The 26,008-nt window shown below is 41.0% G+C and overlaps 1 protein-coding gene across 1 annotated transcript in view; it reads left to right on the forward strand.

Annotated features, from left to right (window-relative positions):
• LOC142140674 (polyunsaturated fatty acid lipoxygenase ALOX15B-like) overlaps nucleotides 1-26,008 on the forward strand; it is a 67,378-nt gene that overhangs the window by 12,584 nt on the left and 28,786 nt on the right. Inside the window, exons 2-7 of the mRNA XM_075198444.1 lie at nucleotides 7,164-7,368; nucleotides 8,417-8,498; nucleotides 19,931-20,053; nucleotides 20,310-20,413; nucleotides 20,882-21,054; nucleotides 21,308-21,454. Coding sequence (XP_075054545.1) covers nucleotides 7,164-7,368; nucleotides 8,417-8,498; nucleotides 19,931-20,053; nucleotides 20,310-20,413; nucleotides 20,882-21,054; nucleotides 21,308-21,454 — 834 coding nt within the window. The remainder of the gene's footprint in view (nucleotides 1-7,163; nucleotides 7,369-8,416; nucleotides 8,499-19,930; nucleotides 20,054-20,309; nucleotides 20,414-20,881; nucleotides 21,055-21,307; nucleotides 21,455-26,008) is intronic.

Here is a 26,008-nt window from a genome sequence, read left to right on the forward strand (position 1 = left end):
TATTTAATATAATACCTCATACAGCTCACACCATTTAAGTGGTTTATTTCTAGTTATGTAATTAATCAACATTACTCTAGAGCAACTTATGTATATATGCTCACTTTCAGGCCTAGGGACAATATCATGTTGGCTCCCTTTGTAGTTAATCACTATATATTTCTCTATGTACTTTTTAGCCGTCCGTGACACATATTCACTTTGATAATTAGTAGCGTTTGTTGGAGTTAGTTGACACACTTATACTTACCTGTTAGAAAGATGAATTAAAGCTCTAATGTGACACCTATTCATTCTACATACCCAGGGATCCTTATACCTATATACATGTACTTGAAGAGATCACTATGATTAATGTATTAAATATATGGCTTATAATACTTACCCTAGAGACTTTAGGTTCTTTATTTACATTTCAATAGACAAATAAAGACAGTATACGTATTGTGCTACATGTTATACTTATTACGAATAGATGTGTAGGTATTATAAGAGATGAATGATACCAGTTTACTGTTAGATGGATACTATAGTTACTCTGTTTAGAATAAGGCCAGTTCAGGGGTTTGTTCCTGAGCTGGATCACATGATAGGAGGAACCATCTCTGATTGGCTCGAGTGCGAACGGAGCATCGATTGGGAACAGATGTAACGTCATTCAGGGGCGTGGTCACACGCTTAAATAGCCTATTGCTGCCCTACATCGGGTTGCCTTGATAAAGCTCTTAGCGAAACGCGCGTTGGCGTTTAGCTGAGCTCACTGTTTTTACACGTTCTAATCACAATCTGTTATAAGCCTACAACTAGCTCTCCCTCATTGATATTAGCAGGGTTATGCAGCATAGTATCTTAGACAGACTCAGTGAGACTGATTGAATAGATAGCCACGATAGCTAGATAATACTCTATGCAGGTGTTGAATGGGCTTGCCATAGAGTTAAGAATACTCCTGAATGGATTAGCCCATAGAATGGGATAGACTCCATTAGGAGGTCTTTTAAACCTTGAGCAAGATTTGAGTGTTATATCAGACAACACCACTATAACAAAGAGACACTGAGTTCTGCATAACACTCCACTCAGACAGCGTGGGAGAGATGACTATAATGTGAAATAACCAAAGCCGTAACGAGTCTCCAGTATAGCTATCAATGGGCTTATTATAGCAAACCTTATAGCAGCTTAATTGAAGGAGAAAGGGACATAAGGGGACACGCTATATATCATCTAAATCTGAATGAGAGAGTCTAGAATATCAAACAGTATCTCACGCTATCTGATACTTATAACCCTGAGCGAGTACTGAGCCTTACAACAGATAACACAATTATACTAAATAAATATTCAATATTGAGCCCCACATAAACACTCCTCTCGGATAATTTGGGAGAGATGATTATAGTGGGTAGTAACCCACGCCGCAACGAGTTACCAGCACAGCTGCCTATGGGCTCATTAGAGTAAATTCAATAGCAGCATAGCTGAAGGAGAAAGGGATATAGCCAATGAGGCACACCTAATATCACAATACTGGATGAATCTCGAGCGGCTTATGTGATGATAACAGTCTAATGTTATGTTTTGAGGTTACCTTAGCACTCTATTATATTAACCTATAGGGTTCAGGCTTGACATTACTTTAGTCTGTCTGAGGGAGCTCATAATAACACAAGCATCTCACGCTATTAGATATTTTTTATATCAGTGTACATCCATAAGCAGATGAATTGCAGTTATATGAATACTATTTGTTAGGTGATTCCTGGCATCTAGTCAAATATATAACATTGGATAGAAGTCAATGGAGGTGAAAATATATATATATCATTATACTGTAACAGTTGAACCATTCAGCCTATTGGGTTAACTAGCGATTCACTACCAGGAGCCAATACACAGGCTCTGAAAGGATGTACATAGAGTAGTAGGATAATATACATAGTGTCCTATTGTCAACATACACTAACATACCAGGACCAAGGTTTTGATTTCATATTCAATGGGACCTCTATGTCTATTCATATTATGAACAACAGATGTATATAGTGAACGTGATAACATTTTTATACTAATGTGTTAAAATTTATGTTAGTATAAATATAGTGAGACAGCACAGTAGTATTACTACTTCTTAACAGAATGTTCACCCAGTGTTATTGGTCAGTATATTCATTCACCAAGTGTTTTTAATATTTCGCTAATTGAATTCATGTAATAAAGATATAAATCTTAACTGTAACTTATTCTATTACGTTTAGTAAAAGAGTGCCCTTTATACACATTTTCCTTATTCCTTCCCCAATTTTTCCCCCCTTTTTTTGAAGATATGTCCATACTGTGTAGGAGCACCTCCCCAAGATGAAATAAGAAGATTTCTTAATTGATTCTATTTGGGGTTAAGCTTGGTGCGGTGAAGAGTGTTTTGTTTAGAGCTACAGGATACTGCCAAGAATTCTGTAAACGACCAATTGACAGACTCTGATAAACTTACAGTCACTACGGTTTGGCCGGCTGTAGTCAATTTACAGTAAGGGAGTATCAATAGTGAGCGCATGCAGCCACAACCGAAGCAAGCTTTGGGTGTCTCTCACATACTTGTTTTCAGAAGTATCTTTTGCTCCAGCTACTGGGCTAGTCTAAGTCCTGGGTACTAGTGATAACAGTCTCGTTACCATGCTATAACATGTGTCTGCAAACAGGAGAAACTGTAAAAATGTATTTTATGTTCAGTAGACATTAAGAACATTTCTAATAAATGTATTTCATGGGGAAAAAAAGCTAATAAAAAATATATATTTTTTTAACTGTTCTGTCGTTAATACCTTTATTATTAACAGGTGACATTAATTGACTTTTTTTTCTGTGCGTTCTGCTGGGACTTCATATTCCCCATATGTATTGGATGCATCCTACAGTGTCATCTCTAGTAGAGCAGAGCGGACCTAGACCCGTATTCATCACCAGACGTATCTCCAGATTAGGCCCTTGTTGAATTCGGTTGTGCGCAGACCGGAATTAGGTGCGTTCTGAAACAAACGCACATTGGGCACAATCCAGTTTTTTCCTGGACAAAACCATGTTACAATGCAAGGGGTGCAAATTAGTTTATTATTTTGCACATGACATAAATACTGGCTGCTTTTTTCATGTATCACACAAATACTTGATAGCTTAATTTGTACACTCAAATTTAAAGTTGATCTAGAAGATGCTCTTCCCCAACTATAAATCTGCCATTACATTTTAAATTTGCCTCCACTCCAATGCAACATTGTTTTTACCAAGGTGCAAAGTTACTTATTTTTTTGTTTTACTTTCCTTCATGCATCAGGCCCACTAACTCTTAAGAGTAGTGCAAATGTTATACACTTTTTGGGCTACTAGCCCTTCTTTTATGGTTATTAAAGATATACAACATGCTGGTCGTGGATAAACCCCTCCCTTTACTCGGCTCTAATTTATCATTGATCAGTTGATCAGTTGGGCTCAAGCAATTTACTTTTTACACTGATTTTGGTGGCCGGGGGCTTTCTTGCCCCTGTTCACGCCCTCTCAGGGTGAGGTGGAGTTCGGCTCCCTCTCTGCTCTGGCTCCACTAAGCCTGGGAGATTTAGGGCAGGATATTTCAAATTGTGGTTTGGGGGCTGAAATCTCAAATTGTATCTGAGCTGTGGCCCCTAAAGCACGTGAGTTACTTGTCAAATTAAAGTGTTTTTACATAAATAATAATTGAGTGTGTGACATGATGGACCGCCTATGCCACCCTGTCTGTTGAGCTGCTGGGAACCAGTTGGGTTTGCCTTGCCACCGTCCCCTTTTCTCTATCCCAAATGTGCCCTGTATCCACAGTAGGAGGGGTTTATGCTGCTGCCACCACTAGACTCCTTTGCGGCACCTACAACCGCATCCTTCTGGGTAACTCTCGCTGCTAGTGTACCCCCTTGCTGGGCACCTGGACTGGTACCCCTGACCTCTTGCCTACAGATCAGGGTGCTGTGGATGGTTCCCTCTGGCCTATCACACTGGTCAGAGCTGCAAGGTAGCGGGCAGAGCGTTGGCACTGGACACTGGGTCCCAACTTCAGAACAGCCGGATAACGGATTAGATTTGTCTAATCTGTAGGTCACAGGAATTATAGCAGGTAAGTAGGCATCAAAGCAGGTTCCTTAAGCAGTTGATGTTTATTAGCTCAGGAAGTCCTGAAAAGGACAGTTACATTCACTAGTTGAAGGAACTAGTTGCATCCAGAAAGGTACAGATGGAATAATATATTTCAGTGTAACACAGGGCTCTTTTTATACAGATTTGCACACTAGCTTGGCAGGAGGTAATCCAGCCTCCTGCCCCTTTAACCAATCTGGACTGATTCATGCAGCCTGCACGTGAATCAGCCCTTCAATGTTTTTTCAATGTTAAAATACCTTTTAACATTGAAGCTAGTGGCAGGGAGGAGTGTAGTTACCCCCTATCCACGAGCTGCCAGGGAGAGGGGGGCTCAGCCCACTCTCCTCCCCTGGTGTCTGTCTGTCTGGGGGCGAGAGATTTATCTTTTAAATCTCCCAGCTAAACCTATCTCCAGGGACCCTGTATCGGAGTCTGGCTCTCCCCCTGGCCAGAAATAGTACCAGAGGAAGAGAGGTCAGGCCCCAGGGAAGCAGCGCCTGCCCTGCCGCTAGCTGAGCTCTTTGAGCTCCAGCATGCGGCTTAGCCACTGAAGCTGGCTACCGGGCGGTGAAGGATCCAGGGTTACTCCTGCAGCCCCCTCTGGACCACCAAGGACAGGTAAGTGCCGTTTTATTACTTTACACACATACACATTCAGTTTATATACATTTTACATTTAAACATTAACACAGCAAACTTCCTAGCACCGGGAGTTAACCCTTTCAGCACTGTACGCCAGTTCATTACTGGCGCTGCAACGCCTACACATTTACATTTTTTTATTTATTTATTGAAAAAACCTTTAATCCATTCCATGCTGCAGTGCTGGGTATTCCCTTTCCAGTGCTGCAGTGCACACTTTTAAAATACATTTTAATTTAAATAAATGATTGAAACCAGTACTTTATTCATGCAGCGCCTAGCGCCGGTGCTTTAACCCATCCGGCGACGGGTGTTAAGCCTCCCGGTGCTGGAGTACATTTAAAGATGGCCCTCGCACATGTGCAGCGGCTGGTAAGTGCAGGGACCCGGCCACAGAATGTTTTAAAAAGTTCCCCCTCACCTTACAGCCTGTTCAGCAACGGGTTCAGTCTTCTGGGGGCCCAAAATAATGATTGTGACCCATCACTATTACCGACCCAACGTTCAAAAGCACTGGGACAGTCCTGGTACTCTGACTCCATGACTGTTATCGCATGCTAGCAGTTGTATAACTACACAATAGTGTCCGGTAAAAGTGGTCCCCAATAAAATAAAAATGTCAACCAATAAATACTTAGCTAAAATCTTCTTTATCTCTTCATCTTTAGGATTATTGTAATCTAAAAGTTTACATGAAAAAAATATTAGCAAAAAACCTCATGTACCGAATGGACCGCCCCCAAGGAGCATACACAGCAAAATGATGCTAGCTCCAGAGAGCCCAGTAATATACTAGACAACATTCTAGTGACCGCCGTACAATATAGAGAACATCCTTGGGACTACCATACAATACAGAGAGCATTCCAGTGACTGCCGTAAAATCCAGATAGCATCCTAGTGACTGCCATACAATACAGAGAACATCAAAGTGATCACAATACAACAGAGATCCTTACTTGGCATAGACTTATGGATATTTAGGAGACTTGGTCAATATGAGATGAAGAAGCCCTGCTATCTTGGTGAAGAGAATGATCAGTGGTCAGTAGTACATCTCTCCTCTGTAATATGATTGGATATCTTATTTCAGGAATGAGTATCAGATACATGTCTTCTAGTGATCCTTTAAACATGTACTTATTAGGCTCTAAAGAACATTCTAGTGACTGACATACAATTACAATACAAACAGCATCTTAGAAACCACTATACAATATAGAGAGCATCCTTGTAATAACCATACAATACAGAGAGCATTTTAGTGACCACCATACAGTACAGAGAACATCCTATTGACCAATATACAATAGAGAGAACATTAGCAGTCATTATACAATACATAGATTATTCTAGTAATCACCATACAATACTGAGTGCCACCTAGTGACCAATATACCATAGAGACAGCATTCTAATGACAGCCATACAATATAGAGAACGTCCTAGAGACTGCCATACAATACAGAGAGCATCCTAGCAAGCGCTATACTAGACGGACAACATGCTAGTAACTGATATGCAATACAGAAAGCATCCTAATTATCTCCATAAAGTACAGAGAGCATGCTTTTGACAGCCATACAAGAGAGAGCAGGAACTCTTGACAGACATTGTGCATTGTCCAAACCCTCCCATTGTCACACAATCATCAGGGCAGACTGGGAACTTGAAGTTGCCCTGGAAAATATCCTTCAAGTAGACTCAAGCAGGAAGGACAAAATTGATGGTAGGTGGAGCCAACACACAACATGATGGGGTTAGCACACTGATCGCCGGAGCCACATCAGTGGTAGATCTGGCCAATGCAACACGCAATGGCAGATGGAGCCTGTCACAGTAGGCAGAGCAAGCACAAATAAGCAGAATGAATGAGTAAAGTAGGGTAAATGAAAATAGAAATGACTATATACTATATACTGTATATCCTAAATTGTTGCGGAACAAGTGTTGGGAATCATTTGGTTTCTAATTCACTATGATGTGCCACTCTGACAGTTACTATTGTATTGGAATCTCCAGCACACTGGGTTTGCCGCTAATGTGAAAAGATTTTATTCAACAGTTTGGAATTATTCTTTATCACTTTAGCACGTGCGTCCTTTATTCTTTAGAAGTCCTAGAGCAGTTTCCTTTTGGTAGTTTCGGTTCTAAAAATCAAACAGGAAAAAAACCCCATCCTCACTTGAATGTCTTATTGTAGAAGCCCAATCTCTGAGCACATGACCCTGACTGAGTAACCATCTTCACCAGGGTCTTTTAGATAACTCATAATGATAACGTGAAGTGTCTGCTCTTAGTAGAAGTCCATTGTTGTTGCATAACAGTGTCTTAGGCTCGTTTCACCGTTTTTCCAGGTAAAATACCTTGAAATAAGCACCGCAGAGGATCTTGGGGAGCTCCTATTTGTTCGACTGTACAAAGAACCTAAGTTTATTATCAGGGAAGAGGCCTGGTACTGTGAGTACATCAATGTGATCTGCCCCAGTGGTCACTTCTACCAGTTCCCATTCTATCAGTGGTTGTCTGGCCTAATGACTGTGGAAGTCCCGGAGGGGAAAGGTGAGATGCTGTATAATGATATTCTACTCATGCAAGTCTGTTACCTCATCCCATGAAATATCCTACGTGGGTGGTACATTATGCCTCCAGAGCAGGGGAGTGTTTAACGTTCGGCTCAGTAGACCTGCGCCAAAGGACATCAGGGGGAAATTTATAAAGCTGAGAGTTTTCCGGCGGGTTTAAAAAACCAATCAGATTCTAGCTATCATTTATTTAGTACATTCTACAAAATGAAAGCTAGAATCTGATTGATTGCTATAGGCAACATCTCCACTTTTCAAACCCGCCAGAAAACTCTCAGCTTGAAACATTTACCCCCAGAAGTTCAAACTCCTCTGTAATATAATTTTTTAAAGCTAAATTTTATTCTCTGTGAAGCAGAACCTATGGTAGCAAAGGCTGTGCACCTACAGACTCTAATAATATAAATACATCACTGCTCATTTGAATAATAATACTTAAGTGGGTATTGTGGGTTTTATTGTAGGTCCAAGGTGTAGGCAGGAACTCTTCTCCTAATATGTAACCTCATTTCTCCATAAACACCCCAATATTCTTTTCCCCTCTCACCTCAGCCTCCTTTTGCAGTGTACAGGAGTAGCAGTCTCCCCCTGGAGGTTGGCCCAAGTACTGCACACAATAGAACTGAGAGCTGGCTAACCAATGGCATTGTTCATATTCCTCTATACGGAATGTGAGAGGGTCAATATGTCTGTCTTTTTGATATATAATATGATACACAGATAACAGACAGCCCATAGAAAATAATTTAAACATTTTGTGCCTTTCTAATAACCTTATCCTGTATGTTGGATGATTTTACTAGTGAACATTGTATTTCACAAGTAATTCCTTCTAAAGTAAGAATCCTACTCTCTTACTTGGTGACACACACATCTATATTGCCTGAAGGTTGTGGGTAAATATAAAAAATACATTCCTTGGTTAATTCATGTTGCAGATAATTTGCCAGGTTCCCATGTTGGTGCAATCCAGAATCTCAGTGCAATCTGTCGAAAGTTGTAGTATAACCTGTTTCTTCTTTCAGGGATCATATCAAACAGGAGTATTCACCCCGCCATAAACCAGCAACAGAAAACAGAATTGGAGAACAAGAGGGAAACTCGGAAGTGAGTGACTAATGTTCATGTATGAAAGTCCCCAACCAAGGGCTGGTTGGCAAAGTTTAGTCCGAAGGGCCAAGATTTGGCTCCGCAGCCTAGTAGGAAAGACATAAAATGCAGGTAGACCAGTGGCCCAGCCCAAGGTAGCCCAGTATGGGACCAGCCCAGCCGGCAGGTGCCCCCCTGCTCCCCGGCCAGCCCCTCTGACTTATAGGTATGTGTCCACCTTATGGGTTGGGAGTATAAATTTTAAGTTGGACTTTGCACATCTTCAGTGCTGGCCATTATATAGGGTGCAGTAGGCACTTGGCAAAATAGTCAATGCACATGCAAAAATAAACATATTATTTATGTATTTACATTGCTGAAACTTGCCTCTCCTTACAGTATGGGCTATAGATTTTGGCACCACCCTGTAAGAAGGGCATATAAAGGTGGTAAAACTTCACTCATAAAGGGAATGGAGGGTTCGAGAGATTAGACAATCAAGTTTTTATTTTAGTTTGGGAAAAAATGCACCTTAGAGGTGCCCTAATTACCAAGGACCATAAAGAGGACAAACTTGTACTTGTACAGACGGCAAAGGGCCATCACTTGGGAATGGTAGAAAGATAAGTGTAGGAAGAGTTTCTTACTGTAAGTGAAAATAAAAGAAAAATGTTGTCAGGCGCTCAGAAACAAACAAGATATAAAAATCACTGTGTCAGCATATACATAAAGGACAATTTTATGCACAATACAGCTATATTGGGGTTAAGCTCAGTTTCCAGCGTCAAGGCATCTCTGGTAGGTGAGTCCCTAAGCTAGAGATACAAATTTATATTCAAAGTGTGCCATTTAAAGCCTCCCCTGAATCTCCATCGTATAAAGCCTGCAGCACCTGGAGGGAGCGGTCAACTCCCAGAAAAACAAACTAAAAAATAGTGAAAGAGAAAAAGGCGCTTCTTTAAATTAATGAAATGTGTACAAGTGAATGAAATAATTTGAGATGGCAGCCAAGGACAAATAAGACCAATGTGCAAGTGCAAATAAAAGAAAAATATTGTCCGGTGCTCAGAAACAAACAATATATAAAAATCAGCATATACACAAAGAAGAATTTTGTGCACAATACTGGGGTTATTGGGGTTAAGCTCATCTGCTTACTGTAAAAGTGGTTAAATTGTAGAATTCCTACCACATTAGACGGTGATGAAAAATTCACAGAATGTGAAAATGGATTGGAACCTTACTTACAAGAAATGGTATCTCTAGCAATTATAAGAAATGAGAAAAGTCACTCATCCAAGGAATGTATTTGACTGTCAGATTTGGGACCAGAAAGCAATTTCCCACCCTTTCAGGCTAAATTGGGAACGGTCACACTGGTGGTTTTGTTTTGCCTTCCAGTAAATCAGCACAATTACAGTGTGATGAGGAGCACAGTGTGATGAGGGGCACAGTGTGATGAGGAGCACAGTGTGATGAGGAGCACAGTGTGATGAGGGGCACAGTGTGATGAGGGGCTCAGTGTGATGAGGGGCACAGTGTGATGAAGGGGCAGCAGTGTGATGAGGGGCACAGTGTGATTATTATTATTATTAATTTTTATTTATAGGACGCCACAAAGTATCCGTAGCGCAGTACAAGGACAAACAATGGCTCAGTACAAGGGGAAACAGCACAGTGCAAGTAACAGTAAGCACTATTACTCTGGGAGCTCAAAGCTCAGCTAGAGAGAAATGGCGAGGGATAATCAGTACAGGCTGATAACTGGAGCCCAAAAGGGTGGACGCGGATGACAGGTTAAGAGCCACAGAGAGGAACAGGGAGAAGCGAGAGGAGTCGGAGGGCAGAAGGTCCGAGAGGAGGTGAGCTAAGTAGCTGGAGAGCGAAGTTAAAAGTGGTGGAAACAGGAGGCAAGAAAGCCCTGCTCAAAGGAGCGTACAATCTAAAGGGAGGGGAAGACAGACAGAGACACAAGGGTGAGACGGAGAAACGGTTGAAACGGAGACAGAGTCGAGGAGGGGGGGGGGGAGAAGGGAAGAGAGGGAGAGGTAGCCGACAGGTGGGTGGTTAGGCAGGTGACTGGAAGGCTTTTAGGAAAAGGTGGGTTTTTACTGTTTGTTTGAAATAGGACAGATTAGGGGATGTTCAGATTAGTGTGATGAAGGGGCAGCAGTGTGATGAAGGGAAACAGTGTGATGAAGGGGCAGCAGTGTGATAAAGGGAAACAGTGTGATGAAGGGGCAGCAGTGTGATAAAGGGAAACAGTGTGATGAAGGGGCAGCAGTGTGATGAAGGGGCACAGTGTGATGAAAGGGCCAGCAGTGTGATGAAGGGGCACAGTGTAATGAAGGGGCAGTAGTGTGATGGAGGAGCACAGTGTGATGAAAGGGGCAGTAGTGTGATGATGGGACAGACATATCTGTTATGTGTTGCTCTTTTTACATGTGATTTTATAATATAATAATAAAGTATCGTTGTGTTAGGCAACATTAAAATAGCCACTTTTTTATATTTATAAATATGTACTGTACCGAAAACCACCCTTTAAAGATGGTTCGGTACATATGGGCCAGTACTGTGTGCTTCCCCCAGGACAAAAGTCTGCCATCCAGCCCCTGTTCATAAATACCATGCAATAGATGCATTAATGGCTACATAGTGGTTGTAGTAGTGACTATAAAATGTAGTCTATTATTGTGTGGACTATATTACTGCATATGTTTTGCTGTCATAATTATAGCCTAATCAGTATAATCAGGAAAATATTGTATTAACTAGCGGCGGGGTTTAACTCTTCAAGTTATTAAGTAATCAAGGAGTTGGATGTAACTGGCAACATTTTAAAAATAAATAGCAGCTAAGATGTCATCCAAATCCATCCAGTGGAAGGCCTAGAACAGGCTCCCTGTGTCAAAGTTCCGACCAGTGTCCACCAACAGGAGGTCCAACCGGGACCCCAACCACTCCATTAGGCATCCCAGACCAATTGCCACCCCTCTGTGAAGTTTTCATCAAAATCCATCCAGTGGAAAGGCCAGAACAGGCTCCCTGGGTCAACGCTCTTCCCAACTAAAAGCAACAGGAGGTTCCAACCAGGACCATAACCCCCCTAAAAGCTGGCCAGGATCGAACTGGACCACCTCACATTGGTTTCATCCCAATCAGTGCAGGGGTGTCGAATGCATAACGGGACAAACAAACAAATAGACCAACGATTTTTATATATAAGATGTGGTCATGATTGTGGTGAAACAAGGTATTAATATCACCTCAACCATCTGCCCCTCGTTTCTCACAAACTGTGAACTATAAAAACATATACTTTATCTAGCCCTCTGGTTCCCCATATTTGTCAGTCATATTTAAACTTGTATATATTCTATTTGATAGCAGTTAAAATGTCTGCCAGCATGTTTTTCTTATCTTGCAGACTAAACCATTGTTTCAGCCTAGGCAAAAAGGATTATTGTCCACCAGTCCTGTATGAATGTACATCACACCAGCAGGTCTCATGTATTAAGCTAGCGAAAAGGTCCGCAAACAGAGCTCTATGTTTAATTACAGAGGACTGCATTGTGTATTCAAATGTAATTAGAGGTGTTCACTGACCCCCGTGTTCTGGTTTTGAATTTGGATCTAGATTAACTTCATGTATTGGTTTTGGCAAAAATGCTCTTACATGTTTTGGTTTTGGATCCCTATTTTTTCTAAAATCCCTAGCTTTTTTCTTACATTACTAGTAACACTAATTTCAAGTCATTTGCAGTCAATTTTGACCACCGCACAGGTCACAATATTATATTCATACACTTTTAAACAAAGACTGCAGCGACCTGGCTGAATGCTAGGAGACAGAGCAATGACACAAACACACGGCAGTTCATAGCACATCTAGGAAACATTGCCACAAAGCAGTGGCAGAAAAGAAAAGTGGTGCAATATGGAATTGACCTTGAGCCCTCCCACCCACCATTATGTAAGATATTGAAAAGGAGATGTACAGTTTAACAAAGCAAGCACTCCAGCGACAAGCAGTGCCACTTTTGTAGCTGAAGTGCTTGGTTTGTTTGGGCCCCCACAAAACAAGCTAACAGTGGGCTTAAGGCACCAGTGGAAGCAGTTATTGCAAGTGATAAGAAGAAGGCCATTGTCATGCCTGGGCATAAGACCAAAAAATCCACCGCTTATGTGTGGAATTATTTTTACACAATCCTGACAACAGTTGTCTAGCCATTTGTAGCACTGTAAAGGCACAGTCAGTAGAGGTAGGTACCTTAACCATTTATGAACCTCATCCATTTTACGCCATTTGAAGCGAGTTCATGGCAAGCTTTTGTGATAATCAGAAACTAATGGTAAAAAATAATAACAAGCAGTCCAGTGTCAGCTATCCCCCTTCGCTCAGCTAGATCCCAGCATCTACAATCTACATCCCCAACACTTTCATCATCAATATCCTCAAAAGTGATCGGAGTTAGTCCTGCATCCAAGTTTCTAAGGCAAGATGACTCCTCCTCTATCCAGGACTCCTTATAAGAATCCTTGAGTGTTAGGCCCACTGCTGCTGCTGCTGCTGGGGGTGGATCTTCAACTCAGAAGCAGACTACTAGTAGTTTACAACTACTAGTAGTTAAACATTTCTTTGCAAGAGGAAGCAAGTATGAAAGCTGTCACCCAGTCGCAAAGCGAATCACAGACGCCATGGCGACTATGCTAGTATTAAATCTGCGTCCAATATCCACTATTAATGCAGCTGGTTTTAGACAGTTACTTGAGGTCTTCTGTCCCCGTTACCAAATTCCATCATGACACCATTTTACTAGAAAAGCTATTCCTCACCTCTACCAGAGGGTTCGTAAAAACGTAATTATTGGGCTACAAAATGCCATTCTGCCCACTGTACACTTAACCACAGATATGTGGACAAATGGAACTGGGCAAACTAAAAATTAGATGATTATGACAGCCCACTGGGTTGGTGATTCGCCGTCACCAGCAGGGACAGCAGCAGCATGTACCCAAGAATGTCACATTTTTCTGAGGCAGGCTACTCTGTGTATCATCTGCTTCACTAAGAGGCATATTATTATTATTATTGTAGATTTGTAAGGCACCACAGTGCTCCACAGCGCCGTACAGTAGGGAAGACAAAGACATACATAATAATGGACATACGTAAAACAAGAACAGACAGGGCAGACAAAATTAACAGAGACATGAAAACAGAGGGTATGGAGGACCCTGCTCATTAGAGAGCTTACATTCTAAAGGGAAGAGGGCACAGCTGAAACAAGAGGAGCGAGTGTGGCTCAGAGTGGAGATTGGGATAGTTGTGAGGGTGCATTAATGTGAATAGTGTTATCGAGGATAAGGTCCCCTCTAAAAAAGAGATGGGTTTTCAAAGAGCATCTAAAGATTTGAAGGCTGTGGGAAAGTCTGATTGAGCGTGGTAGGGAATTCCATAAGTGGGGAGCAGCACGGGAGAAATCTTGAAGGCGGGAATGAGAGGTGGTTATCAGAGACGAGACAAGGTACAGGTCAGAGGTAATACCGCTGACAACCTGTTTGAAAAACTAAGGAATGTCATTGCAACATAGCTTATCCTGCTTGGACTCTCCTGAGGATATGTGATTTCCGATAACGCCACCAATATTGTTAGAGCATTACAGATGGAGAAATTCCATCACATTCCCTGTTTTGCTCACACAATCAACTTGGTGGGACAGAACTTTTTAAAAATGACAATGACATGCATGAGATGCTGTCTGTGTGCCGAAATATTTAGGGTAATTTTCAGGATTCTGCAACAGCATGTAGGAGAATGCAGCAGCTGCAAGAAGAATACAATATGAGAATACTTTCCATGTTGTGCAAGTTGCTTAAACCACTCGAAGTAGTCACCTGTGAAGAGAGTGCAGACACTGTTAGCTTGAGTCAAGTGATTCCCCTAAATAGACTTTTTGAAAAGCAGCAAGAGAAATTGAAGGAGGAAATTAAACAAAGCAATTCCGCTAATTATGTTGGATTTGTAGATTAAATACTTTATTTTCTTCACCAGGATCCAAGAGTTATCAACATCTTGAAATCGGATCATTACATTTTGGCAACTGTGCTTGATCCTAGGTTTAAGAGCTATGTCTTCTCTTTCTTTCCAACTGACCCAGATCTCAAGAGATGCAATGAGCTCCTGGTCAGCAAGCTGACAGCTCAAGTGGTAGATGACACAATGATGTCACTTTCTCTGAAAATTGCTGCTAGGAAAAAACTTAGCTTTCCCAAGACACCTAGTGGTGATGCAGATGAGTGTGCAGAACATTTTGACATTTGGTCTGGTCTAAAAGAGTTGCCCAAAAATCATGACAGCTCTTCCATAAAATAAACTACAAATTCCATGATGAAAGCCATTACCAGCAGTTACATCAAAGTACACAGACTTCTGTGATGGTGGATTCCAGCAGGGATGACTTAGTATTGTTTGAGGATGATGTACACACTGATGAGGGTGAATATGATGACAGTGTAGATTGCAGGTTCTGAGATCTAGCTGTGTGAAGGGAGCAAGCTGATGCTGATATGCTTGGTAATGGCATGTTGACAATTTTATGTTTTTCTACAGTAAACTTTCACCTTTATTAGAGAGGTGTTTTTTTTCTTTAAAAATGTACAAGCTTTTTATTTACATTTTTGTTTCCCTGACTTAAAACCACTATGCACTTGAACATAGGCTTTAGCATATGAGGTAGAGGGATTAGTATCATCATGACTGAGACTGGAGGGTGACAAGAACAATGTGACTGAAGACTGGAGAGTGACAAAGACACTGCCACCCCCCTGTTCTGTATGACATATGGCAAAACTGCAGGTTTTGAAGAACACTGCCAACCATATTATTTCTATTTCAGCAATGACAATTAGCAATAGAGCAATGGAGCTCTCCTCTTTGTGTGTTACCTATATAACATAGTAAAATGTGACTGCAGATTTAGAAGACCAAAGGGTATATTTACTAAACTGCGGGTCTGAAAAAGTGGAGATGTTGGCTATAGCAACCAAACAAATTCTAGCTATCATTCTGTAGAATGTACTAAATAAATGATAACTAGGGGCCTGATTCATTAAGGATCTTAACTTGAGAAACTTCTTATTTCAGTCTCCTGGACAAAACCATGTTACAGTGCAAGGGGTGCAAATTAGTATTCTGTTTTGCACATAAGTTAAATACTGACTGTTTTATCATATAGCACACAAATATCCACTTTAAATTACAGTGTACAAATAAGCTATCAAGTATTTGTGTGCTACATGAAAAAACAGTCAGTATTTAACTTATGTGCAAAACAGAACACTCATTTGCACCCCTTGCATTGTAACATGGTTTTGTCCAGGAGACTGAAATAAGAAGTTTCTCAAGTTAAGGTCCTTAATGAATCAGGCCCTAGAATCTGATTGGTTGCTATAGGCAACATCTCCACTTTATCAAACCCGCAGTTTAGTAAATATATCCCCAAGCCTGCCAGCCCTATTATTTCTATTTCAGCAATGACAATTAGAAATGGAGCAATGGAGCTCTCCTGAATGTCACTGGAGACTTTGAAGAACACTGCTACCCCTCCTCTTTCTTTTCTACCTATGACGCTGCCCAACTGCACTAGAGACTGCCAAGAACTGTGCTACCCCTTCTGTGTCCCTCTGTGAAATGGCGCTGGATCACAATAGAGGGTGGTACTTATAGAAGCCAAAACTCACGAGATCCGACGACGTAATAATGATGTTTTACCTTGTTTTCAATTCCGAGGTCGCGCAGAAGTACCGAGCCGGCTCGGTACTCGGATTTGGTAAGTTTGGGTGTGTTCTGTTCTCGGGGAAGTGAGCCTGAGCATGACTAAATGGAATCTGTCTGGATTGTGAGCTCTCCTGTTTAAAAAAACCTCTGCTGTATAGCTACAGAACAATACCTGTCCTTAATCATATTAAGAGTGGCTCATCTGGTATCTCTTTGTCTGTTTGTTTACCTGTGAAAAGGTAAATACAGAAAAGGACCAAAACAGAAAGAAAGTTGTCAGCGCTTATTCTTTAAACTGCATATCTGTGTGTATCTAGCAAAATGAAAGCATGAGGTATTAGTTCATATTTTGATCAAAAGACTTAAGCCTGCATCCCACGTCAAGGGTACCTCATTATATGCAGGTCCTACACTGACCTATATGCTTTAAACACTATTAAAATGCAGTTAAAATCAGATGCACTCACCTCCCAGGTATAGGGGTTTGCATCTAGCAAGGGCTGGCTTGTGAGCCACACCAAAATGTGCCTTAAATAGGCTTGATGGACAGCTGCTATGACAAAAAGGCAATATTTTGAAACAAAACCAAAGAAAAATAAGCCCGCGCTCGGTATGTCCCACATTATATATGGTACCAGCTGCTTGGCAACAAGCCCGCGCTCGGTATATCCCATATTGTATGTGGTACCAGCTGCATGGCAATATAAATGCCCATATATGTATACAAAACAGAAAGAAAGTTGTCAGCGCTTATTCTTTAAACTGCATATCTGTGTGTATCTAGCAAAATGAAAGCATGAGGTATTAGTTCATATTTTGATCAAAAGACTTAAGCCTGCATCCCACGTCAAGGGTACCTCATTATATGCAGGTCCTACACTGACCTATATGCTTTAAACACTATTAAAATGCAGTTAAAAATCAGATGCACTCACCTCCCAGGTATAGGGGTTTACATCTAGCAAAGGCTGGCTCGTGAGCCACACCCAAATGTGCCTTAAATAGGCTTGATGGACAGTTGCTATGACAAAAAGGCAATATTTTGAACAAAATCAGAGAAAAATAAGCCCGCGCTCGGTATGTCCCACATTATATATGGTACCAGCTGCTTGGCAACAAGCCCGCGCTCGGTATATCCCATATTGTATGTGGTACCAGCTGCGTGGCAATATAAATGCCCATATATGTATACAAAACAGAAAGAAAGTTAAACCCCTATACCTGGGAGGTGAGTGCATCTGATTTTAACTGCATTTTAATAGTGTTTAAAGCATATAGGTCAGTGTAGGACCTGCATATAATGAGGTACCCTTGACGTGGGATGCAGGCTTAAGTCTTTTGATCAAAATATGAACTAATACCTCATGTTTTCATTTTGCTAGACACACACAGATATGCAGTTTAAAGGATAAGCGCTGACAACTTTCTTTCCGTTTTGTATACATATATGGGCATTTATATTGCCACGCAGCTGGTACCATATATAATGTGGGACATACCGAGCGCGGGCTTATTTTTCTCTGGTTTTGTTACAGAAAAGGACCAATCAGGCAGGTCCTGAACCTCCTGAGAAGGTCATTTATGGCTTTAAAAAGAAGCTCCACAGGACAGCAAAATGACATTCACTGCCAAGTGATAGCTGATGTCAGGTTGGCGTTGAGGCCTCAGTCTCTGCCCCTGACAGAAAAGAGACAATCGATCCTTGGAGTACTGACTTTGTCCTGATCGACCTCTCTGAGTTTTGGCGAGCTGTGTGTCTGCCAAAAGCAGAGTGACAGTGACTAAGGACCTTGCTGGTAGCCTGGAGAAGTTTGGATAGATGGTACTCCCTAAATGACTAGAAAACTGGTGAAGTGTTTTCATTATACCCTGTAAGTTGTCTGTAGCAGACTGTAGTAATATTTGTTGCAGGCTACTATTTAAATATGGTTATTTCTGTTTAGTGCTACTATTTTGTTAAATAAACCTGTTTATTATATTTTGGATATTTGCCTGGGTGATTTTGAATCTTGGATAGGTACCGGGTAGGCCAGCTGTATGGCACAGAGGGTTACATTAAACCTGGTATCGTCACAATGATCATTTCCAAAAATGTTTTCTTGCATATCATTGTGTTAAAGTAAAGAGGTTAATGTATGTTGATGTATGCTTCAGAGACCTGCATTTGTCACTTTGCTTTTTATTGCTTATTCAGAGACACCTGGGTATCCTAGACAGCCAGTCACCCATGTGTTTATTGCCCAGCCCAGATTACGACATTTCTTTAGGTATAAAGGACCTTATTCGGTGTAACCGACTGATGTGTATAACTGCCTGATATATGTAACTGACTGATGTATGTAACTGACTGATGTATGTAACTGACTGATGTGTATAACTGACTGATGTGTGTAACTGTCTGATGTATGTAACTGACTGATGTATGTAACTGTCTGATGTGTGTAACTGACTGATGTATGTAACTGCCTGATATATGTAACTGACTGATGTATGTAACTGACTGATGTATATAACTGACTGATGTGTGTAACTGACTGATGTATGTAACTGACTGATGTGTGTAACTGACTGATGTATGTAACTGCCTGATATATGTAACTGACTGATGTGTATAACTGACTGATGTGTATACCTGACTGATGTGTGTAACTGACTGATGTGTGTAACTGTCTGATGTGTGTAACTGACTGATGTGTATAACTGTCTGATGTGTGTAACTGACTGATGTGTGTAACTGCCTGATATATGTAACTGACTGATGTATGTAACTGACTGATGTATATAACTGACTGATGTGTGTAACTGACTGATGTATGTAACTGACTGATGTGTGTAACTGACTGATGTATGTAACTGACTGATGTGTGTAACTGTCTGATGTATGTAACTGACTGATGTGTGTAACTGACTGATGTGTGTAACTGACTGATGTATGTAACTAACTGATGTATGTAACTGACTGATGTGTGTAACTGACTGATGTGTGTAACTGACTGATGTGTATAACTGACTGATGTGTGTACCTGACTGATGTGTGTAACTGACTGATGTGTATACCTTGGCGTGGCGGATGGCTTAAACATACATTTGCAAATGTGTGCAACAAAGACTTTTGCATTTTTATCTACAGTAGAAATGGCAGATCTGTTGCTGGCTATAGCAGTGTGCTGGGGGAAAAAATGTTGTGTGTATGTTCCTTGCAGGATAACCTCACCCTTTCAAGCACCTGTTATGGCCTATAAATTGATTTGAGCAGCTTCCACTTTTGTATTGATGTGTATACCTGACTGATGTGTGTAACTGACTGATGTGTATAGCTGACTGATGTGTATAGCTGACTGATGTATGTAACTGACTGATGTGTGTAACTGACTGATGTGTGTAACTGACTGATGTGTGTAACTGACTGATGTGTGTAACTGACTGATGTGTGTATGTGACTGATGTGTGTAACTGACTGATGTGTATTACTGACTGATGTGTGTAACTGACTGATGTGTATTACTGACTGATGTATGTAACTGACTGATGTGTATAACTGACTGATGTGTGTAACTGACTGATGTGTATAACTGACAAAAACTGCATTAGACCCCTGTAATGCAAATTTACACCTTCTACTTGCTTTGCATCTAAGTCTATAACAATTTATGTTTATGTTCTGCAGATGGAAAACTTACGCTGATGGAATCCCTCACTGCATTGATGTAGAAAAAGTTGAGGATTTGCATTACAATGATCAATACTCCGCCCAAAAAAAGACCAACATTGGCTTCAACCTTGTCTCTACGTATGTATCTACTAACCTGTTTCTAGTCTGAGAGTCTACATTTAGTTTCCAGCGGTTACGACTTGACATTAGTTGACTTCCTCTTGTGGGTCCCTCGCTCTTAGGATCAGCTGGGCATTTTGAGGGTCTCTTTCCTTCATGTTTCCAGCATCTGTTTTTGGAATTAAATGTACCTGTGACATCAACCATTTTCAAGATGTCTGTTGAAACTCAATGTGGGCAATCCCATGAAACCATAAATGTCTACTTTTTATAGATCACTTGAAGTACATCTTAAAGGACTCAAGTTATGCACCAAATCCTGGACCAATCTAGAAGATATCAAGACGGTGTTTTGTTTCAGAAGGACAGATATTGCAGGTGTGTTGGATTCTCTGTTTCCCAAGATATAAATCCATATATCCATAAATATTCTGACACTATGTTATGATCTAGAAAGTGTCTAATCATAGAGGCGAGTGACACTGAATTGACTAATGTATACTCCACACATCTGTATTCTCTGCCCAGAAAGCTGTGATCATGTCTTGCAAGCTAGTTTAAGTCCTGTATTTATGTCATAATTCACCTCATGTCCTTCTGTAGACGTATAACACCATGGGGTATATTTACTAAACTGCAGTTTTGAAAGATGTTGCCTACAAGAACCAATCAGATTCTATCTGTCATTTTGTAGAATGTACTAAATAAATGTTTGGTTGCTATAGGCAATATCTCCACTTTTTCAAACTTGCAGTTTAGTCAATATGCCCCCATACCTGTAATATCTGTAGATCCCCCATTGTGACTTATATTTAAATAACATTCTGTATGTTCTTGTTTTCTTAGACAAAGTGGCCAAGATATGGAAGGAGGACAGTTTCTTTGGTTACCAGCATCTGAATGGAATAAATCCGATGATGATCAGGAAATGCTACAAAATCCCTGACAACTTCCCAGTTTGTGATAAGATGGTGGTTTCCTCTCTGGGGTCGTCCACTGATCTCCAGAAAGAACTGCAGGTGGGGGCATGGTCTGATCCAGAGATAGCGTAATTGTGTAGGACAGGGAAAATTAGTATTAAAAGTGTCTCTATGTTTTGGGAAAGGAATGACTTACTGGAGTAAGTATAAAAATGAAACTTGTGCTGCGCTTTAATGAATAGTTAGTATAGTATAGTAATAGTTAGTATGACTTTAGTAATAGATAGTTCTGAAATTAAGACTTTGGTATCCAAATACTTGTATTCCATAAACTGATTCTTGGACCTTACAGAATGGCAACATCTTCCTGGTAGATTACAAAATTCTACAGGGGATCCCTTCAAACAACTCTATCAATCAGAAGCAACAATACATTGTTGCCCCTATGTGTCTTCTGTGGAAAAATCTTCAGGACACTCTAGTCCCCATCGCTATCCAGGTAACAGTAAATTCTGTACTGCAAATGTATACAACAACCTGTATTTATTGTTGATTCCATGAAAGAAAAGTAGTGATTACTGACATAGTTTCATGCTTTTCAGCATGTTCTGCTCATCACCCTCAGGAGCCCTGGATGGTACAGAGGAAAGGAAACAACAAACAGACAATAAGGCATAGTCCATTTTACGTTCACTGTACCTCAGGTGGCCTGGCCATTTTTCAAGATTTTGATATAAATTAGTTTGGACCCGGGGGGAAGGGGGGCACTGCATTGTCTGCCCCATAACAAAATGGGCAGAAGACCCATCGATTCAGCTCCAGACTCTGAGGCCTTTCCAATGCTCTTAGAAAAGCAGAGTGGGGGATTATTCTGAACACGCACTGGTCCAAACCAGAAGGGGCCCTCACTTTGCTGAGCATGCAAGGATCTGGTGTATGCACAGGAAAGTCAAAATCAAGAGAGGCCCCTGCTTTGCTCCTCCTGGAGACCTCAGGAGAGGGACCGGGTACTACAGGGCCCCCTTTACCTCCAGACCCCATGAAGTGGCCACTGTTTAGAGCTTAATCATGTCAACATGGTTCTGTTTACTCACTGAGGGCCTGATTAAGAATTGGGAGACAATCCAGCAAGAGGGTGTAATTACACATATTGGCAAAACCAGAGGGGGCTAGACAAATTTAAAAGATTCAGACTTAAGAGGGGGCTCATCCAAGGTGAAATGTAAATCACAGTGTAAAAAATAAAAATACAGCTGTTTAGCATGTGTGAGCTACATGCAAAATCAGCCAGTGTTCTCCTTGCATGCAAAAAAATGCATTTGTACCCCTTACATGGTTTTTACAGGAGCAAATTTGCACCATTTAGCTGGATTTGCCTGTAACGCTAAATGTGGCCCCAAATGTATATATATATTTTTCAGGACAGCTTTGTATTTTTAACTCAAGTGAAAAAATAGATCAAGTAGTTAAAACTTGGGTACATTTCAAAAGTACGATAACTAGGACACCTAACATATATAACATAGATAACCAGCTAACATACAACATGTACACAGAAATGTCCATCGCCAAAGAAACCGAATAACAGAATCATAAAACAGTCCCTTTGAGACCCCCTGACCAATATATTATGTGAAAATAAAACTACACAACATAGAGAAGATTAAATACATTTTACATTTTTTGGAATAAAAATTATATTGCTGAATATTTTGTGATAAAAACTGTACTTGTAAAAACAAAAACTGCAAACACCATGAGCCTCATTCATCAAGGAGCGCAAAATGAATGTAATGTGTGTTTTTTAAAAAAATGCACGTGCATCAGGCATACATCTGTCGATGAGTATGGATCTAGGTCCGCTCTTCTCTAACAGACAGGACACTGCAGGATATGTCCAATACATATGTGGAATATCAAGTCACAAAAGAATGCACAGAAAAAAAATTAAATGAATGTCACCTGTTAATAATATAGTTATTAAAGACAAAACATAAAAAATAAAAAAAAGTGTTTTTTTTTTAAAAAAAATCATCCCCCCATAAAATTAATTTATTATGATGTTATGAATGTCTACTGTACATAATATGCATTTTAACACTTGCTCCTGATTTCAAACACATGTTCTAGCTGCATACACAGCCGTCATCACTAGTACTCAGCACTAGACCTGTTACTGGGGCAAGTGACCCGACAGAAAAACACGTACCCGATGTGCCCCCCAGGCCGGTCCTATAGTGGGCTACATTGGGCTGGGTGACTGGGCTACCTGCATGTTCCTAATAGGCTGTTGAGTCAAGTCTCGCCCTCCAGGCTAAAATTTGCCAGCCTACCCCTGGGCACCCCCTTACTTACATTGACTACGTGCATATGCCCCGGTCCCCTCCACAATCTCACCTTGAAATCATTGGCTGTAGCAAGGGAACTTTGTGAATGAAGATGAAGTGGACATTGCTGTGTTCACTGGTGTATGTATCGATTCTGGGCATGCACGGTGCGATCTTGCACAAAATACGTCAGGTATCGGCATTTACGTTCCTTGATGATTCAGGCCCAATGTATCAAATAAAAATCCAGTTTTCTCCAGGGACCCCCACAAGCAGTAATGGGTTTTCATGGCAGACACCCACAGGTTACCCCACTAGGAAGTAGCTGACAGTGCATTGACCTAGAGACAATAGGACACAGACGGAGGTGGACAGTGACCAATGATAGTACAGGTTCCCCGATGGAATACGTGCCTGAGGTTGGAGCAGGCACATTGATGTGCCTAGTATTAAGGAGTAGTGTATAAACAAGATTTAATTCCTTGCTATGTGGAATAGTGCACCATTATTTTCTCTCTGCAAAAACACTTGAATTTTGCACCAGCTTTGAGGTGATGGCGATCAGGTCTTTTAATGACACATTTCAGGTAATATTATTAGAACGTGCACTTTGCCCAGTGTAACAAAATTTAGGCCAATCCAAGCATTATTGTAGGAAAAAATGTAGATGAAATTCTAAAGTTGTAGCAATTTGGACTTTAATGTTGGATTTTAATTTTTCCACAATGAGCCTTTCCTAATTTGCAGAGGTACCTCCAAAGACTAGGGGGTGTATGTCATCAAAATAGTCATAAAAATGAAAAAATTATAAGTGGCAGGAGAAGAAAGTTGGTCATTCCAAATTCTTTTTAATGTACCCGGCCATGACTTTGGTTTCTTCTTAATGTACTCTGACATGACTTTGGTTCCTCCTTACTGTACTCGGACAGGACTTTGGTTTCTCCTTAATGTACCCAGCCATGGCTTTGGTTTCTCTTAACTGTACTCGGACATTACTTTGGTTTATCATTTAATGTACTCGGACATGACTTTGGTTCCTCCTTACTGTACTTGAACATGACTTTGGTTTCTCCTTAAAGTCCCCGGCCATGACTTTGGTTCCTCCTTGCTGTACTCAGACATCATTTTGGCTTCGCCTTACTGTACTCAGACATGACTTTGGTTCCTTCTTACTGTACTCGGACATGATTTTGATTTCTCCTTACTGTACTAGGACATCACTTTGGTTTATCATTAATGTACTCGGACATCACATTGGTTTCTGCTTAATGTACCCGGCCATGACTTTGGTTTCTCCTTACTGTACTCGGACATGACTTTAGTTTCTCCTTAATGTACCCGGCCATAACTTTGGTTTCTCCTTACTGTACTTGGACATGACTTTGGTTTCTCCTTAATATACCCGGCCATGACTTTGGTTTATCATTAATGTACTCGGACATCACTTTGGTTTCTCCTTAATGTACTCAGCCATGACTTTGGTTCCTCCTTAGTGTACCCGGACTTGACTTCGGTTTCTCCTTAATGTACCCAGCCATGACTTTGGTTTCTCCTTGCTATGTTCGGACATCACTTTGGTTTATCATTAATGTACCCAGACTTGAGTTTGTTTTCTCCTTAGTGTACTCGGACTTGACTTTGCATTCTCCTTCGTGTCTATCCAAAGCATGTTTAAACTGCTCTACTGTACTAACCTCTTCCACCTCTGATGGGAAGCTATTCCACTTATCCACTACCCTTTCTGTGAAGTATTTTTAAACCTACTTCCCCCCAGTGTCAGTGCATGTCCTCGTGTTCTAATACTTCCTTTGAATGTTTTCCTCCTGTACCTTGTTCAAACCCTTTATATATTTGAAAGTTTCAATCATGTCCCCCCTTTCCCATCTCTGTCCCAAACTATACATATTAAGATCTTTTAGGCTTACCAGTTAAGTTTTGTGCTGTAGGCCATGCACCACTTTGTAGTTGCCCTTCTTTGTACAGTCTCTAATGTATTTATATCCTTCTGGAGATACGGCCTCCAGAACTGAACACAGTATTCTAGATGAGGCCGTACCAAAGACCTATACAGTGGCATTATTACTTCTTTCTTTCTGCTACTGAATCCTCTCCCTGTGCAACCAAGCATCTGACTTGCCTTCCTCATTGCTTTGTTACATTGCTTACCTGCCTTTACGTCACCTGAAATAGTAACTCCTAGATCCCTTTCCTCCTCAGTAGATTCCATTATAGTGCCATTAATACTATATTTAGCTGTCAGGAGCCCCGGCGGCCACGGGCACCGCCGCGACTCACTTCCTCCCACTGCTGGCGTCCCGGCCGTCTCCATGATGTCACTTCCTGTTCTCAGCCCGGGCGCATGCGCTAAAACTTCCACAGCCTGTGGGCTGATTAATTAAGGTACCTGTTTAATTACCTGGTGCCTGATGATGATTACAAGGCTAAGCCTTGATTGGCTAGTATCAGTATATAAGGCAGGGAGGGCTTAGCCTCCCTGCCAGTTAAAGCGTGGATTATCCTGTTGCTGACCTGCTTTTGTCCTGGTTCTGTTTGCCCTGTGGATACTCTGTCCGTTTGCCTTTGGAACTACTGTTGTGACCCCTGCTTGAATCTTGGACTGCTTGCCTGTGACCCTTATCCTTTGGCCTGTACCTTGGACCCCGCTGTGTTGCCTGTGACCCTGACCTTTTGCATATTATCTGACCATTCTGCTTTGCTAGTGGCCT

This window comes from Mixophyes fleayi, chromosome 2 (genome assembly GCF_038048845.1).
Source record: "Mixophyes fleayi isolate aMixFle1 chromosome 2, aMixFle1.hap1, whole genome shotgun sequence".
Classification (NCBI taxonomy): domain Eukaryota; kingdom Metazoa; phylum Chordata; class Amphibia; order Anura; family Limnodynastidae; genus Mixophyes; species Mixophyes fleayi.